This window comes from Stegodyphus dumicola, chromosome 2, assembly GCF_044657685.1.
Source record: "Stegodyphus dumicola isolate Sdum_Otavi_A_Nest chromosome 2, ASM4465768v1".
Taxonomy (NCBI): domain Eukaryota; kingdom Metazoa; phylum Arthropoda; class Arachnida; order Araneae; family Eresidae; genus Stegodyphus; species Stegodyphus dumicola.
The window spans coordinates 197,868,897-197,883,508 of NC_140769.1; the positions used below are offsets into that span (position 1 = coordinate 197,868,897).

Consider the following 14,612-nt stretch of genomic DNA (forward strand, 5'->3'; position numbering starts at 1 on the left):
CTTTAAAATTAATTCTGAAGAGAATTTTTCGTGGCGTCTGTACGAACGTAACGTACGTACGTATCTCGCATAACTCAAAAAACGAGTAGCCTCAAGAACGTTAAAATTTTGTATATAGGACTGCTATAACATGTAGATGTGCACCTCGTATTTTCGTTTCAATCGGCCGCACCAAACGTATATAAATATGTTTATATATATATCCATTCTGTCACCCGGCTCAGTGATCTCAGTTTCTTTACTCTTATATGTTTGTAAATTGTACATTTTTTTGCTTTAAAAATGATTGAATTATGTTGTTTTTATCTTCAGGTTAAGGTTTTTATGCCTTTAGTAAATCTGTGTGCAATATTTTTAGAATTATCAACAATTTTAAAGTTGTTTAAGTGCCGCTAAGCCTCTTTTTTTGATGGCGGCCATTGATTGTTTACATTTGAAACAGTTGACTAGTGGATTTGTTGCCAATCTAGAGAAACTTAGCTTCGCAACAACAAAGATAACGCTTTCATTTATTATTGCCAATTAAATCATGCCAAATCCTTTCTGGAATTTTTTCGAGGAAATAAGTGTTTAAGATATACTTCGTAATTTTTAATATAGATATTTTGAGTTTTTATGTATTTTTGCCTTCTCGTGAAGTGAGAATTGAATTAATTGTATAAGAAATACTCAATCGTCTGTGAAAAACTGTTTCTTTTTTTTTTTTTTTGCTTAATTTCTTTTATACATCATTCTAGCTTTATTATAGTATTTGAATAGAACATGTGGCAAGGATTAGATAATTCTATTCTTTAAATGATATAAATTTTGTGCATTATGAGTTATAATATGAACGAAATATAATACTGAAGGGGAGTCATCAGTTTTGCGCAACACAAAAAGTGCGAATTTTAGCTGATTTTCGAGTGTTAATAAGTCAAATTGTTTTTGTCATACATATATGAAATTTTCAGTGTGTCATCTTTATACATAGATGATTATCTTTCTTGATTTATTTTACTTAATAATGTATAAGAATTTGTTTTATAAAGAAAAAACTAACTGTATTTTCCGAAAATTTAAAATTTGTACTGAAGCACTGAGCGCAAACTGACAGTAATTCAAATTTAGTTACAGTAATAATTTTTAAGTGAATCTAGCGCCAGAGCGTCGCTATGGTAAACAAATACTAGAGTGAATTTTAAAGAATGAATTTATTCTATTGTGGTTTATGCGCTGTCGGCGAAGTAGACTTAATTCAATCAATAAGTTTAAATGAAATGCAAGAAAAATGCGTATAATTTAATATTCCGTACAAGGAAGTCATGTGGTGTACACATCAGATTTTTTATTTTCTATCTTGAAGTTAAAGCATAAGTGGAGGCTTTCCGTTAAGCCCGAGAGAGCCGTTTATTAGTATTTCTCTGAGTGAATAAAAAGATATTTTAACCCTCTTTCAGACTTATATTTTATAATTGTAAGAAGACCAGCGAATAATCTCTAGATACTTTCCTAAAGTTCTAGTAGCTAAGGACACGTAAATTAACTAGAACTTTATAAGAATTAATAAAGCTACCTATTCATATTTTCCGATGGTATAAGGTTTTCCCTTATACATACAGTCCATTCACAATAAGCGTACACCAAGCAGTTTTCGCTTTTCTGTTTTCAAGTAGTAAAAATTAGGCATGGGAATACGATATTTATTCGCAAACCGCAACGCCGTTAAACACTTCAAAATTCGAACCTTAGCCCTTCCTTTTGAAGCAGAAGAAAAGAGATGTAGATCGGACCCATGATTTTTCTGTTCCACTCACAGACTACCCCTATTTAGTTTTACGGCTGCTAATGATTCAGAAATTCTGTAGACCCTTCCAGTAAAGTATCCATAAACAAATCTAAGTTTTAAAGATTTTCATTACAAATTTCTTTGATAAAATTAATACAATATCTTTCGTTTTTTAATATTTTTTATGTTTTTGAATAATATTATTAAGTTTCATTACTATATGAAATGAAATATAATAATTAAATAATTACTTTTTTTGTAAATTGAGTAGTTTTAATTTACCATATTTCATACATATATTTTATCTGCATAAGAGTTGCGCTATTGTCACCTCTGTTATCTATTATAATAGCGCCATGTCATTTTATGTAACGCACAGTACCGCGAATAACTTTTATCCACTCACAGGTCAAAATTTCAACAAATAACCGACTCTATATCTCTCGCTACTGCTGAATGCATATTTATTTTCTGACTTTCCTTTGCTCTGCTAACGCGTTGCGGCTAAGTTCTGTCTATCCTGCATTGTCTGAAAATGTAAGCTTCCAAAAATTGTAGTTGCATATTGCACCCATGATAATGTGAGAATCTGAAATATGCTTGATAAAGTATCAAGAAACAAAATTACGTGATGTATTTATTGCCACGTCTATCTGCAAGTTCCTTCTTCGTTACGCATCATTCAAACTTCACAGTAAAAACAAATTCCTAAACCAATTACAGTCCTTAAGTATTTAATATAGAAAACACTTTACCTTTTCCAACGAATGCACGTGCAAGCTTACGGGCAATCAGGGAACCTAGGGCTCCGAAATTTACGAAGCTGAAACAAATACCAAGATGAAATGAATACCAAGATGCTTTTAACATTTAAGGATACTTAATATGAAGTCATTTTCTGACAAATAAGTGAAGTTCACTTGCATTTAAATTTAATGTAGTATTGCATACTTACTTTGGTCTGTCATAGATAAAAAATGGCCCTTGAATTATTCCCGCACGTAAAACTACAAGAAAGAAGAATGATCTGTTGAATAATAGCACTAAAAATTTGATTTACTTCAAATTAAACTCAGATTAGGTTAGGTTAGGCTATCTGAATAAACAAAGAACACGAGGGATAACTGCTTGAGTCTTCATGGAGGATGTTTTAAGAGAAATGGCTCGTGCCTACATATCACATGGAGATAACCATGAAAATTCCCAAACAGGAAGTTCGTTCGCCGGGATTTGACCACAAAAATTGAACTCAGAGTGTCCAGAAAGTTTGGTGCTTTTGGGAGTCAGATTTAATTCAGTGTTTTCATATTTTATTAATGAATCCGGAAACAATTTGTTTTTACTAATTAATCAATTTTATTCAAAAATAGGAAAAAATTCACTTTATTCAAACAATTCACAATCTATTACCATTTTATTATATCATAAATGTAAATATATTTTATACAATACGTATCCTTTCTTTATTTTATGTAGGCAAATTTACATCGATAAAAATTTGTTTTTGGCAAAGAGTTTTTTAAAACAGTTAACAGATAAAAAAGAATGAGTAGTAATCAAGTATTTAGCAAAACGTTAGAGTTAATAAAAAGATTTCACACATTTTAATAGAATTTTGCCCTTTCTGCAAAGAAATACTACAGTCGCGGTTTTAAAATTAACAATTTTTTAAAAAAATAAAACTGCTGTACAAATTCGGGCAGTATTAAATAAAGCACATATTTTTTGTGATTGATCATAAAATAAAATTTAAAATCAAAAGTCTGAAAATGATCACCCACAAAATATGTTCAAAAGGTAATGTTGATAAATAGCTACTATTTGCGTTTTGAAAGAGGACATTTTATGGAAATTAGAAGAATAATCCTATTTAAGCAAATGAGATCCTTTGATCAGGGATTCTCAACCGGTGGTACGCAAAGATGCAAAATATTTCTAACTATTAAATTCAAAAATTAAAATCCCAACATCCTGACTGAGTTTTCTCTCTAACACTCGTAAATTTATGCGATCTGAGCTTTGTTCAAAAGTGGTGATGGTAGTAGTACTTTCTAGTGGTGGTACTAAAGGTTTTCAATTTTTGTTTAGATGGTACGCGTTAGTCAAGAAGTTCAGAACCGCTGCTCTAGATGAAACATGTGAAGATTTATATATTCATTTTGACTAATAGTTAAGTTCTAGTTAAAGCAGCTTTCCTGTCGCTCTCCTTTTCACTCACTCCTTTCCTGCCTTTAGATAGCTCGCGTTTATTCAGGTAAAGGAAGACAGAAGTTCTATTTAAGCGAAGGTTTCGCAATTATTTATTATATAGTTCTAGTATTATAGTATCATAGCTGATTTTAGAGTATGTTCTGCCACCTTGAGGCCACGTTGTTTTCGTGACTTATTAGCGATTTGATACTGTGGCGCCGAGTGCTTCTAGCCATTAGGCTTGTCTCGCCGCCTTGTACGAGCCAGAACCTTCCTGCTCGTTTACTTTTTTTGTAAGCCGTTGCGCTAATCTAATTACATTTAAGTTCAACATTACTTGTTCAAGTTAAGCCAGAAGTATTGGCTTATGTAAACCCAGTGGGGTAGATTGTCAATTCTTTGCAATCTAAAAAACTGCTATTTACACCCTTCTTCTGACTTTGTCTACCTGTTGACCTGAGGTAAAGTAAAAGACCTGAGGATAATTCCTCTACAGTCGTTCTCAAGCTCACGAGTTTATGTTACCGAAGAATACGAAACACTATAAACTTAAGTGATTATATACATTTAACTCGAAAAAATGTAAGAGTTTTCCATGTCGTATTCTTTTTCTTCACTGAAAAGTTCAGTTTTTATTTCAGAAATTTAATTTTTACAGGAATAATATGTTTTTTGGATTATATCTCCGTTATAAGAAATCCGATCGTCTCCTGTTATAAGAAAATTACCAAGGTTTCGAATTTAAACATTAATAATAAGGCAAGAAAATTATAAGAGTGAATTTCAAAAGGAAGAAGAAAGAGGTCACCAATTCTGTTCTTCGTATAATCATAAGTGATTTTTTCAATTCCATAACTCCTCCTCCTGGAAAAAAAAGTATCGATTTTAAACACAGTTTTTTTGTTCTTAACATCAGTCTTTTGCGCCACAAACTTTATTTTCAAATCATTGATGAAAATTTGAGTTTGCGAATGAAAAATAATGAATAATAGAGAAAATATCATGTTGTGTATATTACATTTTTCATTTTTATTAAGTTCCTCAAAAGATAGTACAAATGTAAATATAATAAAATATGAAAGGAAAGTAATAACGTTAATCAGATTTAAAATATTACGTACTTATCTGTTTTCTTAGGACTTCGAAGCAGAGATAAGCTTTTATCAGTTAACCACTTGCGAATTTTCAGTACATTAGTCAAATGATTGTCTGTCTTCTGAAAATTTAACTGGAAGAAGAACTGGGAATTAAAAAAAAATTAAATTTAAGGATTATCTGAAAATATAATTACAACTTACTTACCTTTTTATATAAGCCATTGATGTAAGATTCGTTCAAAAGTTCTCTCCTATAGGCAATATGGAAACGTACATCTCGGACCTATACAACGTAAACAGATTAGTATTTTTGTCAACTCCGGAAACCTTTTGATGACTCATGTAACAAATATATTATTTTTAACTGTGTCCGAGATTATATATTCAAGATGAATAATAGTATTCAGAGATTGGAAATTAAAAAAAATCTCTTTTGACAGCTTGTAAAATATACAAGATATTTCGATAAAACCGTTGGATTAAATATCATTTGAAAGATTTATAGCAAGCTTAAAGTTTCAATTTAGGAAATGAATCAAAGTTAGCTTTGGGAGCTATTAGTAAAGTTTGGGAGTTATAGTCTGTTACTTTAAATAAGCAACTTCAAGGTTTTTTTCCGCCCCCCCCCCGATTGAATCGTAATCACGAGGACAACAGTTGCGAGAAAAAAGGTCGAGTCGTTTATTTTCTTTTGCACTGCATTTCTGTTTAACCTATTTCGCTTCATGAGAAGCACAGGAATTAAAACTACAGTCTCAAATGATGTGGAGAAAATATATGCTTGGTGCTGTGCAGTGATGAAGACGCTAATTACGATCGCGAATGGCAACGGTCTTGAAATGCCTATTTTAAAGTAACACAACAGAGTATGTTAGTTTTGAGCATGGTTTGAGGTTCAGAAAATGTATCCATTTGTACTTTGCTTGGATATTCTACAAAGAAATACTAATTTATAACTTACGCTCCTTTTATTATTATTATTATTAAAAACCTATTTGAAAAAAGAAAAGATCTGCAACTTTTTATATAACAAAATACAAATACTTTTTACATAACAAAATTTCAGATTTATTAAAACTACAGATGAAAACGAATACTCTTAGAGATCGCATAATACAGAGAGTATAAAAATTCAATAAAAATTTCAAAAATTCATAACCAATAAACGAATCGATATAGAGACAATTTGCTCCAAATCCATGTTATTACAATAAATTGGAATTTATTTGACAACAAGCAAACATTTAGTTCAAAATTTCAATGATAGCTAGGCTTCTCACTAAGAAACACAGGCGTGCAAATGAGATTAGCTTTGTAAGAAAATATTCATCTAAGAAACCTTAGTTTTTGCTTTAGTTTACGTTCATAGATTTTAATGGTTACAGTTTGAGTTTATTTGATAAGACTTTACTGGTATAATTCATTTACTTATAAAGGAAATCAGTTGTTTTATCTTTACGATTTTCTACACAGAGATCGATAAAAATATGATAACGTCAATAACGCTATTACAGAACTAAAAGCTTCTGTGTCGTTTCAAGGAAAAAAAAGTTTTGCTGACCACAGTCCCAAAGGCAAACCGTCGCTGACCTAATCTGAAATTGCATAAACAACGAGCCTATCCCATTCATCAGTGATTTGGATATTGTATGATGATTCACAATTTGCAATTTTATCCTGGAAGCTACAATTGCTGGATCAGCTGTAATCAAATGATATAACCGGGAGAAATTCGCCACATGGGCAATGAAAAACTTTTCTGACGATCCTCAATGGATTCTGAACATGAAAGCATATTTTTTTTTTTTTTTTTTGCGCAGAATTTAAATATCTGTGACTATCAGTCCAACTTCGTACTTAGATGAGTTATTATGGACCTTGGAACTTGCTGAACACCTTCGAAGCAACCACATCAAGCAACTTCCCTGTTAACTACGTTTTGTCTTAAGTGACTAATCAGCCGCTCATGCCCTATTGCATAGTTTCTCAGATCGCCGGCTATTGGATCGTGAGTGTTTGGTTGATGAGCTAAATGAAAGGTTTGGTGCACACCTGCAATCTATCACTCTTAACATAATTAAAAGACACAAAAAATCCGATATATATAAAATTAATGTGAAATGCACATTTATTCTCCTGGAGGTTATTCTTTTAAATTTCAATGGAAAGGAGACCTTTACAATGAAAATATTATATTCCAAGTAGCAGCATTAACCATTATAAAGCAACTGATTATTATGTAAACAATAATATTTTTCATTCAGATATCTATACTGATAGTGTGACAGTACTTTCTGCAATTTTAAATTATTCACAGACACCACCATTACTTTATAAGATTCAGCAATTATTACGAAACAGTGAAAGGATTCGTGTAAATATCTCCTGGATTAAAACTCATGCTGGATCACATGGCAAGAGTTGCGGATCGGTTAGCAAGAAAGATCGGGGAAAATTATAATGCGGAATACTCTTCTATTCCTTGGCCTAGATCATTTCTTAAAAATATCTATTGACAGTCTCACTAAAAAGAGGAATTTTTGTGAACAGGGTAGAGGAATCTTTAATTACCTACCAACAATTGATCTAAATTGAAAAATTACTATTCCACAGTTATCAGACCACGTACATTACTTTACTACACTGGCACTATTTAGTTTCAGAACTTCGTGCAGAAGGGTTCCACATTGACAAAAACCATACCATAAAATTCCTAATCTGTAAAAATATGGGACAAATGAGCAAACTATCCAAACAAGGAATCAAAAGGCTAAAAAGACCTTGTTTGTGAAAGTACCTCCAAACACAACTGGAGAGAAGACAGAAAGTCATGTGATAGATACTGGAAAGAAAAAATCTATGGTTTAGAAGGAGATATGATCACTCCTGACTGAAATACAGGACTTACGACGTCTGTACAGTTGAGGACAAGGTTGATAAGGAACTATAGAGGCATCGCAGCCCATTTCTCTTGTAGCGACAATTGAAACTGCAGAATCGTTACTGGCGGCTGACCACATGCTGCCAAGTGTCTCTCGAGAAAATCCCACACATATTCTATAGGATTTAGGTCCTAGGCCCTTGCAGGCCAATTCATGCATTGAATTTCTCATTGTCCCAAAACTCTGCAATAGCTAATGTACGATGAGCTGTAGCACTGTCGTTCATGAAGAGGTAGTTCGGACACACAGCACCTCTAAACAAACGCAAGTGAGGTAAAAGAACCTCCGCACGATAGCGAACAAACACCATTGACTGAATCTCCTTGGAAGATGAGGAGTTCAGTACAGCTACCAAACATGATACCAACCCAAACAAAAAATCAGGTACCTTCAAAACGATCTCTTTCGATGATGATGAAGAGATCATTGTGTCTTCCCCTGTCTCTGTAGCTATGCATGTATTCAGAATCGCTTGTCAGATTAAATTGGCTCTCATCCGTGTAGAGCACTTGGTCTCATTCATGTTTATTCAGGTCATATGTTCCTATCACTACAGAAACTGAATCTGCTATGAGCAGATGTTAATGGCGCACATGATACCGGCCGTCGTGCATATGGATCCAGTTTCGCAGCTGTGCACGGTAAATCGTGATATCGGATGTCCATTAGTTTCTTGCCTGTGCATTGCGATTCCTCCTGTCAATGCTTGAACAGCTGTTGCTCTCATTTTAAATGCTCTCTAGGCATGTGGAACGATGCTGTGAACGATCCTGAACTCCTCTGCCACATTTGCCACACTTTGATCTTCCTCCAACTTCTCGACGTGATCTCGGGTAAAGTCATCCGTATGACGTCTCCTGGATTGCCTGTTGGTCATGTCACACAACAGTAGCAACTCGACGCCAGTGAAATCACTATACACTTTACAAAAGCTTTCACCTTATTGCTTTCACACCAGTGTACTTTATATACCCTTCCAGAAATCCTTCCACTAAGTCATATGGCAGTGTACCGGTCCCATATATACCTCTTATTGCTCTTTCTATCTGTTTTGTTGCCTTATTACGCTTTTATGCTAAACTCTCCGCATTCTTCTTAATTTTTATACACAAGTGTATAAACATATATTTACCAATACTGGTCCTTATGTACGTAGAGACACTGGATCTTCAGATCATTTCGTAATGGAATGTCCCTTAACATAACAATACTATATTTAATTCCTCGCAGCTAATATCATATTTTTCAAAAGATTTCTTATTAAGCAAAGACCTCTTGTTCTTAAAATTTGTAAAGTTATGAATCTGCTTTCTGCTCTGGGAAAATATATTTACCATTCCTCTTATTGATTATGCATATAATACTAGCATATTTACTTCTTCTTTTAAAATTTAATTATTTTATTTATAAGCTCACACATAGTAACCTTAATTAATGAGCATAAATTGTAAAGGCTTGGTTAAGACGTTATGATACTTTTTATGATCGATTTTATGCATATGTGATTGAACTTTATGAACTCCATGAACTGTGGGCTTTATGAACTTTATTTTTACTACAGCGGTATTTTATTTTCGTATTATATTCCTATTTCATGTAAATATATTTCAATATTTATATATTGCCCACCAACTGCCAAGTGGTAAAAGCAGCTGAACGCTGATAGTTGGTCGAAGTTTCCAGCGAACGGGCTGGCTGCTTGGACGTTTCTGTGGGTTTCCTCATGTGTAAAGTGAATACGAGTCAATTTCTCTTAAAAAGTCCTTCACGGGGCGTACCTTCCTTGCCGTGTAGTACCTAACGCCGGAGCACATATAAAGTAATAATAATAATAATTATTATACAACTAAACTATGTCTTGTTATACGATAAATGTTAATAATTCGTTTATCATTATTTAAAATAAATCTAGTTCATGATGAATGAGGGACAATATCTGTTAACCATTTCAATGACCAGCTGTTCCCATTCATCATCCCCTAAACTGAACTGTGATAAATATAAAACCAATACCTCTAATAATATGTTTCATCCTAATGATAAAAGTACAGTTGACATTTGACTTTCGCACAATTCCCTATTTCGCATATTTTTAAAATCCCATATTTTAAAGCCTTTTGTTGATACTGCAAACATTATAATTTAAAACTGAAATCAATGTTAGTTTATCGAGTATAAAACACAGAGCATTAAAAGAGAACGATAAAAAAACTTATTTCAGTCATATGGAAATCAAATAAAGAGCTCAGGTAACTGACTTAATATTTAAAGATTTGTTCACTTTTCATTTCGTGCCGACGGTTAAGCAATATTGTAAAACTAAAAAAAATTATATTTTAAAGCATTAAATTTTAGACAGTGCTCCAGGGCACCCAAAATCTCTGCAGAATTAATCCCAGAAATCGATGTTGTGTTTCTTCCTTCCAATACTGCCTGCCTCATTACAGCCCATGGATCAAGGAGTAATTGTTATATTTAAACGATATTATATAAGGATAATAAGGAAGCACACCATCAAGACAACTGCCAGGTAAGGAGGACCTACATTAAGAGATATTTGGAAGAACTCTAATACATGGAACACGATAAAAAAAACGGATATTATAGAATAATTAATATTAACTAAACTTTCAAACATTTATTTTGTAAGTAGAGATTTAAAATTCAATGCTATTTATATAAATGTTTGTTTACGAACTAACAGTAGTATTTAATACGCATTTTGCAAAATATAACATAACTAATTAATTAAAGAAAAAGTATGCATAATAATAATCTTTGAATGAGGTATTAATATTTGTGATGTTGAGTTCAACAAAAATATCTCGCTAACTTTTGTATCTTTAAAATGAGCATTTCAAATCGGTGAAATCATTAAAAGTTTAAAATAAATTTTCTTCATATAAGAGAAAAGAGATAACAGTATTAAAATATTATAAACTACATTCCCAAAACAGCTTAGTTAAATTAAAATGCAGATTATTTATGGCAAATACTTTCTTAGGCTCTGTATTTAAATCTGTACTTTGGAATTAAAAAAATAATCATTATTAATGTCTTGGAAAGTAAATCACTTTTATCCTATGATATTTTATTGTTTGAAATATTATAAGCATAAAATATAACCTTTTCTATTGCTTTTCTCTTAGTATGTGCATCCATCCAAGTAGAATTTGATAGCACATTTATGAATCCTGCTCGAATGTATTCCGTCATATTCAGTACCTGAGGGAAGATAAAAGGAATTTAAATAATTTTATATTATTAATAATTAACTTCTTCAAAACTAACATAAATCTATAATTTATATGGTAATGAATCTCATAAATATGCTAAATAACGAAGTTTTAAGCGATTAAACCATTTTGAAACATTATAATTCTTTCAAAATGATGTTGAGACCTTAGGTATTTTTTTTGGAACCAGGCAAGATGAAAGATATGCCACGTCTTCGCCTGGAATCGAACCACGGACCTCTGGAATACGCGTACAGCTGGCAGACCACCACACCATGAAGGCATGCCAGAAGGTGGGAGAAATACCTTATAAGGGTTTAAAATGTTTTCAATATTTTAAGTATTATTTTTATGTTTACGTTACTGTTAAAAATACTATTTTAAATTTATACGTAGATAATTCTGCAATTCTAGGTTAATTGCTTAGTTAATAACTGTTAAAAATGAGGGAAAAAATGACATATTTTAATATGCATTCAAATATGCTTATTGAAAGCAAGTACGATATACGAACCGAAAAGAAAAATACTTGCTCATGTTTAATATGCCACAATAAAATCCCCATGCGCCTGATGCGGTGCAGATTGCTTATATGCTCCCCGGAGACATCAACAATGTTAGGCTCCCCCTTAGTACTCACTGCTGAAATAGTTAGTCACGACCACCGTCCCAGGGGTTAGAGACCACGATGGGGTGGGTATAGAAAATTTGGAGCTTTAACTGGCCGTTGATTGATGCTACCTGCCAGTACTACGCGGACAGTCCCTCCCTTCAGGCTTTACACAGAATACCGAGGACAGCAGTGACTGGACGCTCAATGGCCCAGGTGCTATTCGGCTATTGATACCCTAGTTACCAGCGACCTACGTCACCCGGCACGTGAGAGATGGAGATAAGCCTAACTCCCTGGACCATCGGGAGCCTCCAACTTCATAAATTTTATATCCCCGTGGCCGAGACTGCCTAGGTACAGATCCTAGCCAATAGCTTCGCAGAGTACTCTACGTCGACCCCCGGGGGGAATACTTTAGATAAACAAAGACTAACGGCGCATGCTGTATAAAAAGGAAATTCGGATTCACTCATTTGCAACCTTGAATGGTATATCCCTCCCCGCAGTGAAAGAGACTCAAGGAGAGTCAGGCGAACTGACTAACAGACGAAGTCAGGTCTCTTCTCAGGGTAGAAAAACTGCATGCATCCCTCTTGTTCACATAGCCGGTAGTATAAAAGTCACCCTCACACTTCTGACGTGTTAAGGGCAATGATGGTATCCTATCTTCGAGGCCTTTGTGACGCCATTTTTCAATAAAATAATGCACCACCGCCTATTTGTTTTCAGATCTTCGTTTAACTGTAGTCCTAGCTAGCACTTTCTCACAAATAAAACTCATTTGGTCATTAATTGCGGAGATTGGCACATCACTGGTCGCCAGCCACTAGTACTTATTGAACTCTGACATAGAGTTGAAGCTGCATGGAATGAAGTACCCGTGTTTGTTATCCATGCTCAGTTCCATTCCATGCCCAGCCAGATTACAACCGTTTTTGCTGCCAGTGGTCGCAGATCTGTGTATTGAATTCTTCACGCCAAACCAAATTTAATCACGTAAATTTAGTTCATGTAAATTTAATCAATTAAAATTTAATCACATCTTCCTCCCGTTAAACTGTATGTGTACAACAAATATGAATCTGCTATTTGCTTTCGCTCCTGATGTAGCAGTTTTAATGTTCATCAGTACACTTACATTGATGTTCCGTTCTTTTATTTATTTAATTTAAGCTACTATTTTTTTTGTAATCAAGTTTTTTAAAGAAAACTTGCAACTGCAGTAAAGGGTGGATTCGGGTGGTGCAGCTAGTAGTAAACAAAATTCTATAATCCTAAGCAACTCAGAATGCTGTGAGCTTGTTCAGCTCATATACACATATATGCTGAGAATGTTTTAGATTATTTAGATCATTTGAACATTTGATTGCCATGTTATTAGTTATGATATTTATGGTGACAGCCATTTGCTCATTTACAACTAAGTTACAAGATGATGAAGTAACAAATAAATTAGCATATAACTTCTGTATCTTTAATTCAACAAGCACTACGTATTTCGTAAATTACGTACACACATTCGTTTACAAATGGTTTCATCACTTACCGCTTTCCTGCTTTCTTCTGCAAGATAATGTTGCATGTAATAGGATCTGACGGCCATTCTCATGGTACGACTAAGGAGAGAAACGCAAAATTTCCAGCGATCTTGGTTAGCCTTGTAACAGTTATGCTGAAAAGGGGGTTCCCACCACATCAGAGAATTTTTTTTATAATCGAGGATTCTTGCATGACACGTCAATAACGGCAATGATTGATGAATAACTCTCCATATCATATAGTTTGCCACCGTTCTGAAACCAAATAAGAAAGTATAAATTATTTGAGATATTTTAGACTATATTTACTACCTGTAAAAAAGTAAACCTGCTTGAAAGTACTTTATGAAACATATATAAAAAAGTACCATAAGCAACTGAAACCAGCAATGCGAATGACAAAATAATAGTTTATATATTTCAAGAGTATCTAATATACGTTAGCAAGGAAAAGAAAGAAAGTATGTAAATTGTATTTGTAAAGTTTCTTTGAACTTTTCACAAAATAATTTTATATAAAATCAGGAGTTTTAGTTTTACAGAAACTTATTTGTAAAAAGTTTAAATAGATTTTCTATGCTTTATTTATTAATTGATAAAAAATTTCTTCTTCTTTTTTTTAATGCAGTACCTTAGTGGTAAGATCAGTACTTAGTAATAAAAACGTACATTTGTTAGTAAAGAAATAATTTATTGGTTGAAAAATGTCTTTGTCATTGAAAGAGCTGATCTTTCAAAAGTTAGTTAATTCTAAATGTTTAAAGAAAATTGCAGACTGAAGCGTTTTTCTGATTTGTTTATTAACTGATAAAAATATAATAATTTTGTTTCTAGATTGCAATTAGTTAACTTAGATTAGTGACAAAATATGTATGCTCAGTAAGGAAACAGAAATGAATGAAAAACGTCTTTTTCACTGAAATCTTTTAAACAGGATTTACAGACTCTGTGTTCGATTTCCTTTCTAGTTTTTTAATCATCTATAACATGTGTTAAAAACACGAAGTTTGTTCCATCTTTTAATTCTGGAAGTTCTTGAAACTGAAGTTTCTTTCTAAATTTTAATATAAATAAATGTTTTTGTTTCTGTAATGTACTAAGCACGAACATTTCATTTAATTAAAATCCAGTTTAACATCATCATAAAATATTAAACAATTCTTTTGAATTGTTGATGAAAATGATAAGTGGAAAATTGTTGAAAGATGACGAAAATACATTCCATATT

At 32.9% G+C, this 14,612-nt stretch overlaps 1 protein-coding gene across 1 annotated transcript in view; it reads right to left on the reverse strand.

Annotated features, from left to right (window-relative positions):
• Positions 1 to 14,612, reverse strand: part of LOC118197900 (neprilysin-2-like) — a 73,359-nt gene that overhangs the window by 13,992 nt on the left and 44,755 nt on the right. Inside the window, exons 9-15 of the mRNA XM_085811616.1 lie at positions 13,393 to 13,639; positions 11,124 to 11,222; positions 5,261 to 5,338; positions 5,080 to 5,186; positions 4,767 to 4,822; positions 2,724 to 2,775; positions 2,524 to 2,591 (exon numbers count right to left, since the gene is read on the reverse strand). Of these exons, the coding sequence (XP_085667742.1) occupies positions 2,524 to 2,591; positions 2,724 to 2,775; positions 4,767 to 4,822; positions 5,080 to 5,186; positions 5,261 to 5,338; positions 11,124 to 11,222; positions 13,393 to 13,639 (707 nt within the window). The remainder of the gene's footprint in view (positions 1 to 2,523; positions 2,592 to 2,723; positions 2,776 to 4,766; positions 4,823 to 5,079; positions 5,187 to 5,260; positions 5,339 to 11,123; positions 11,223 to 13,392; positions 13,640 to 14,612) is intronic.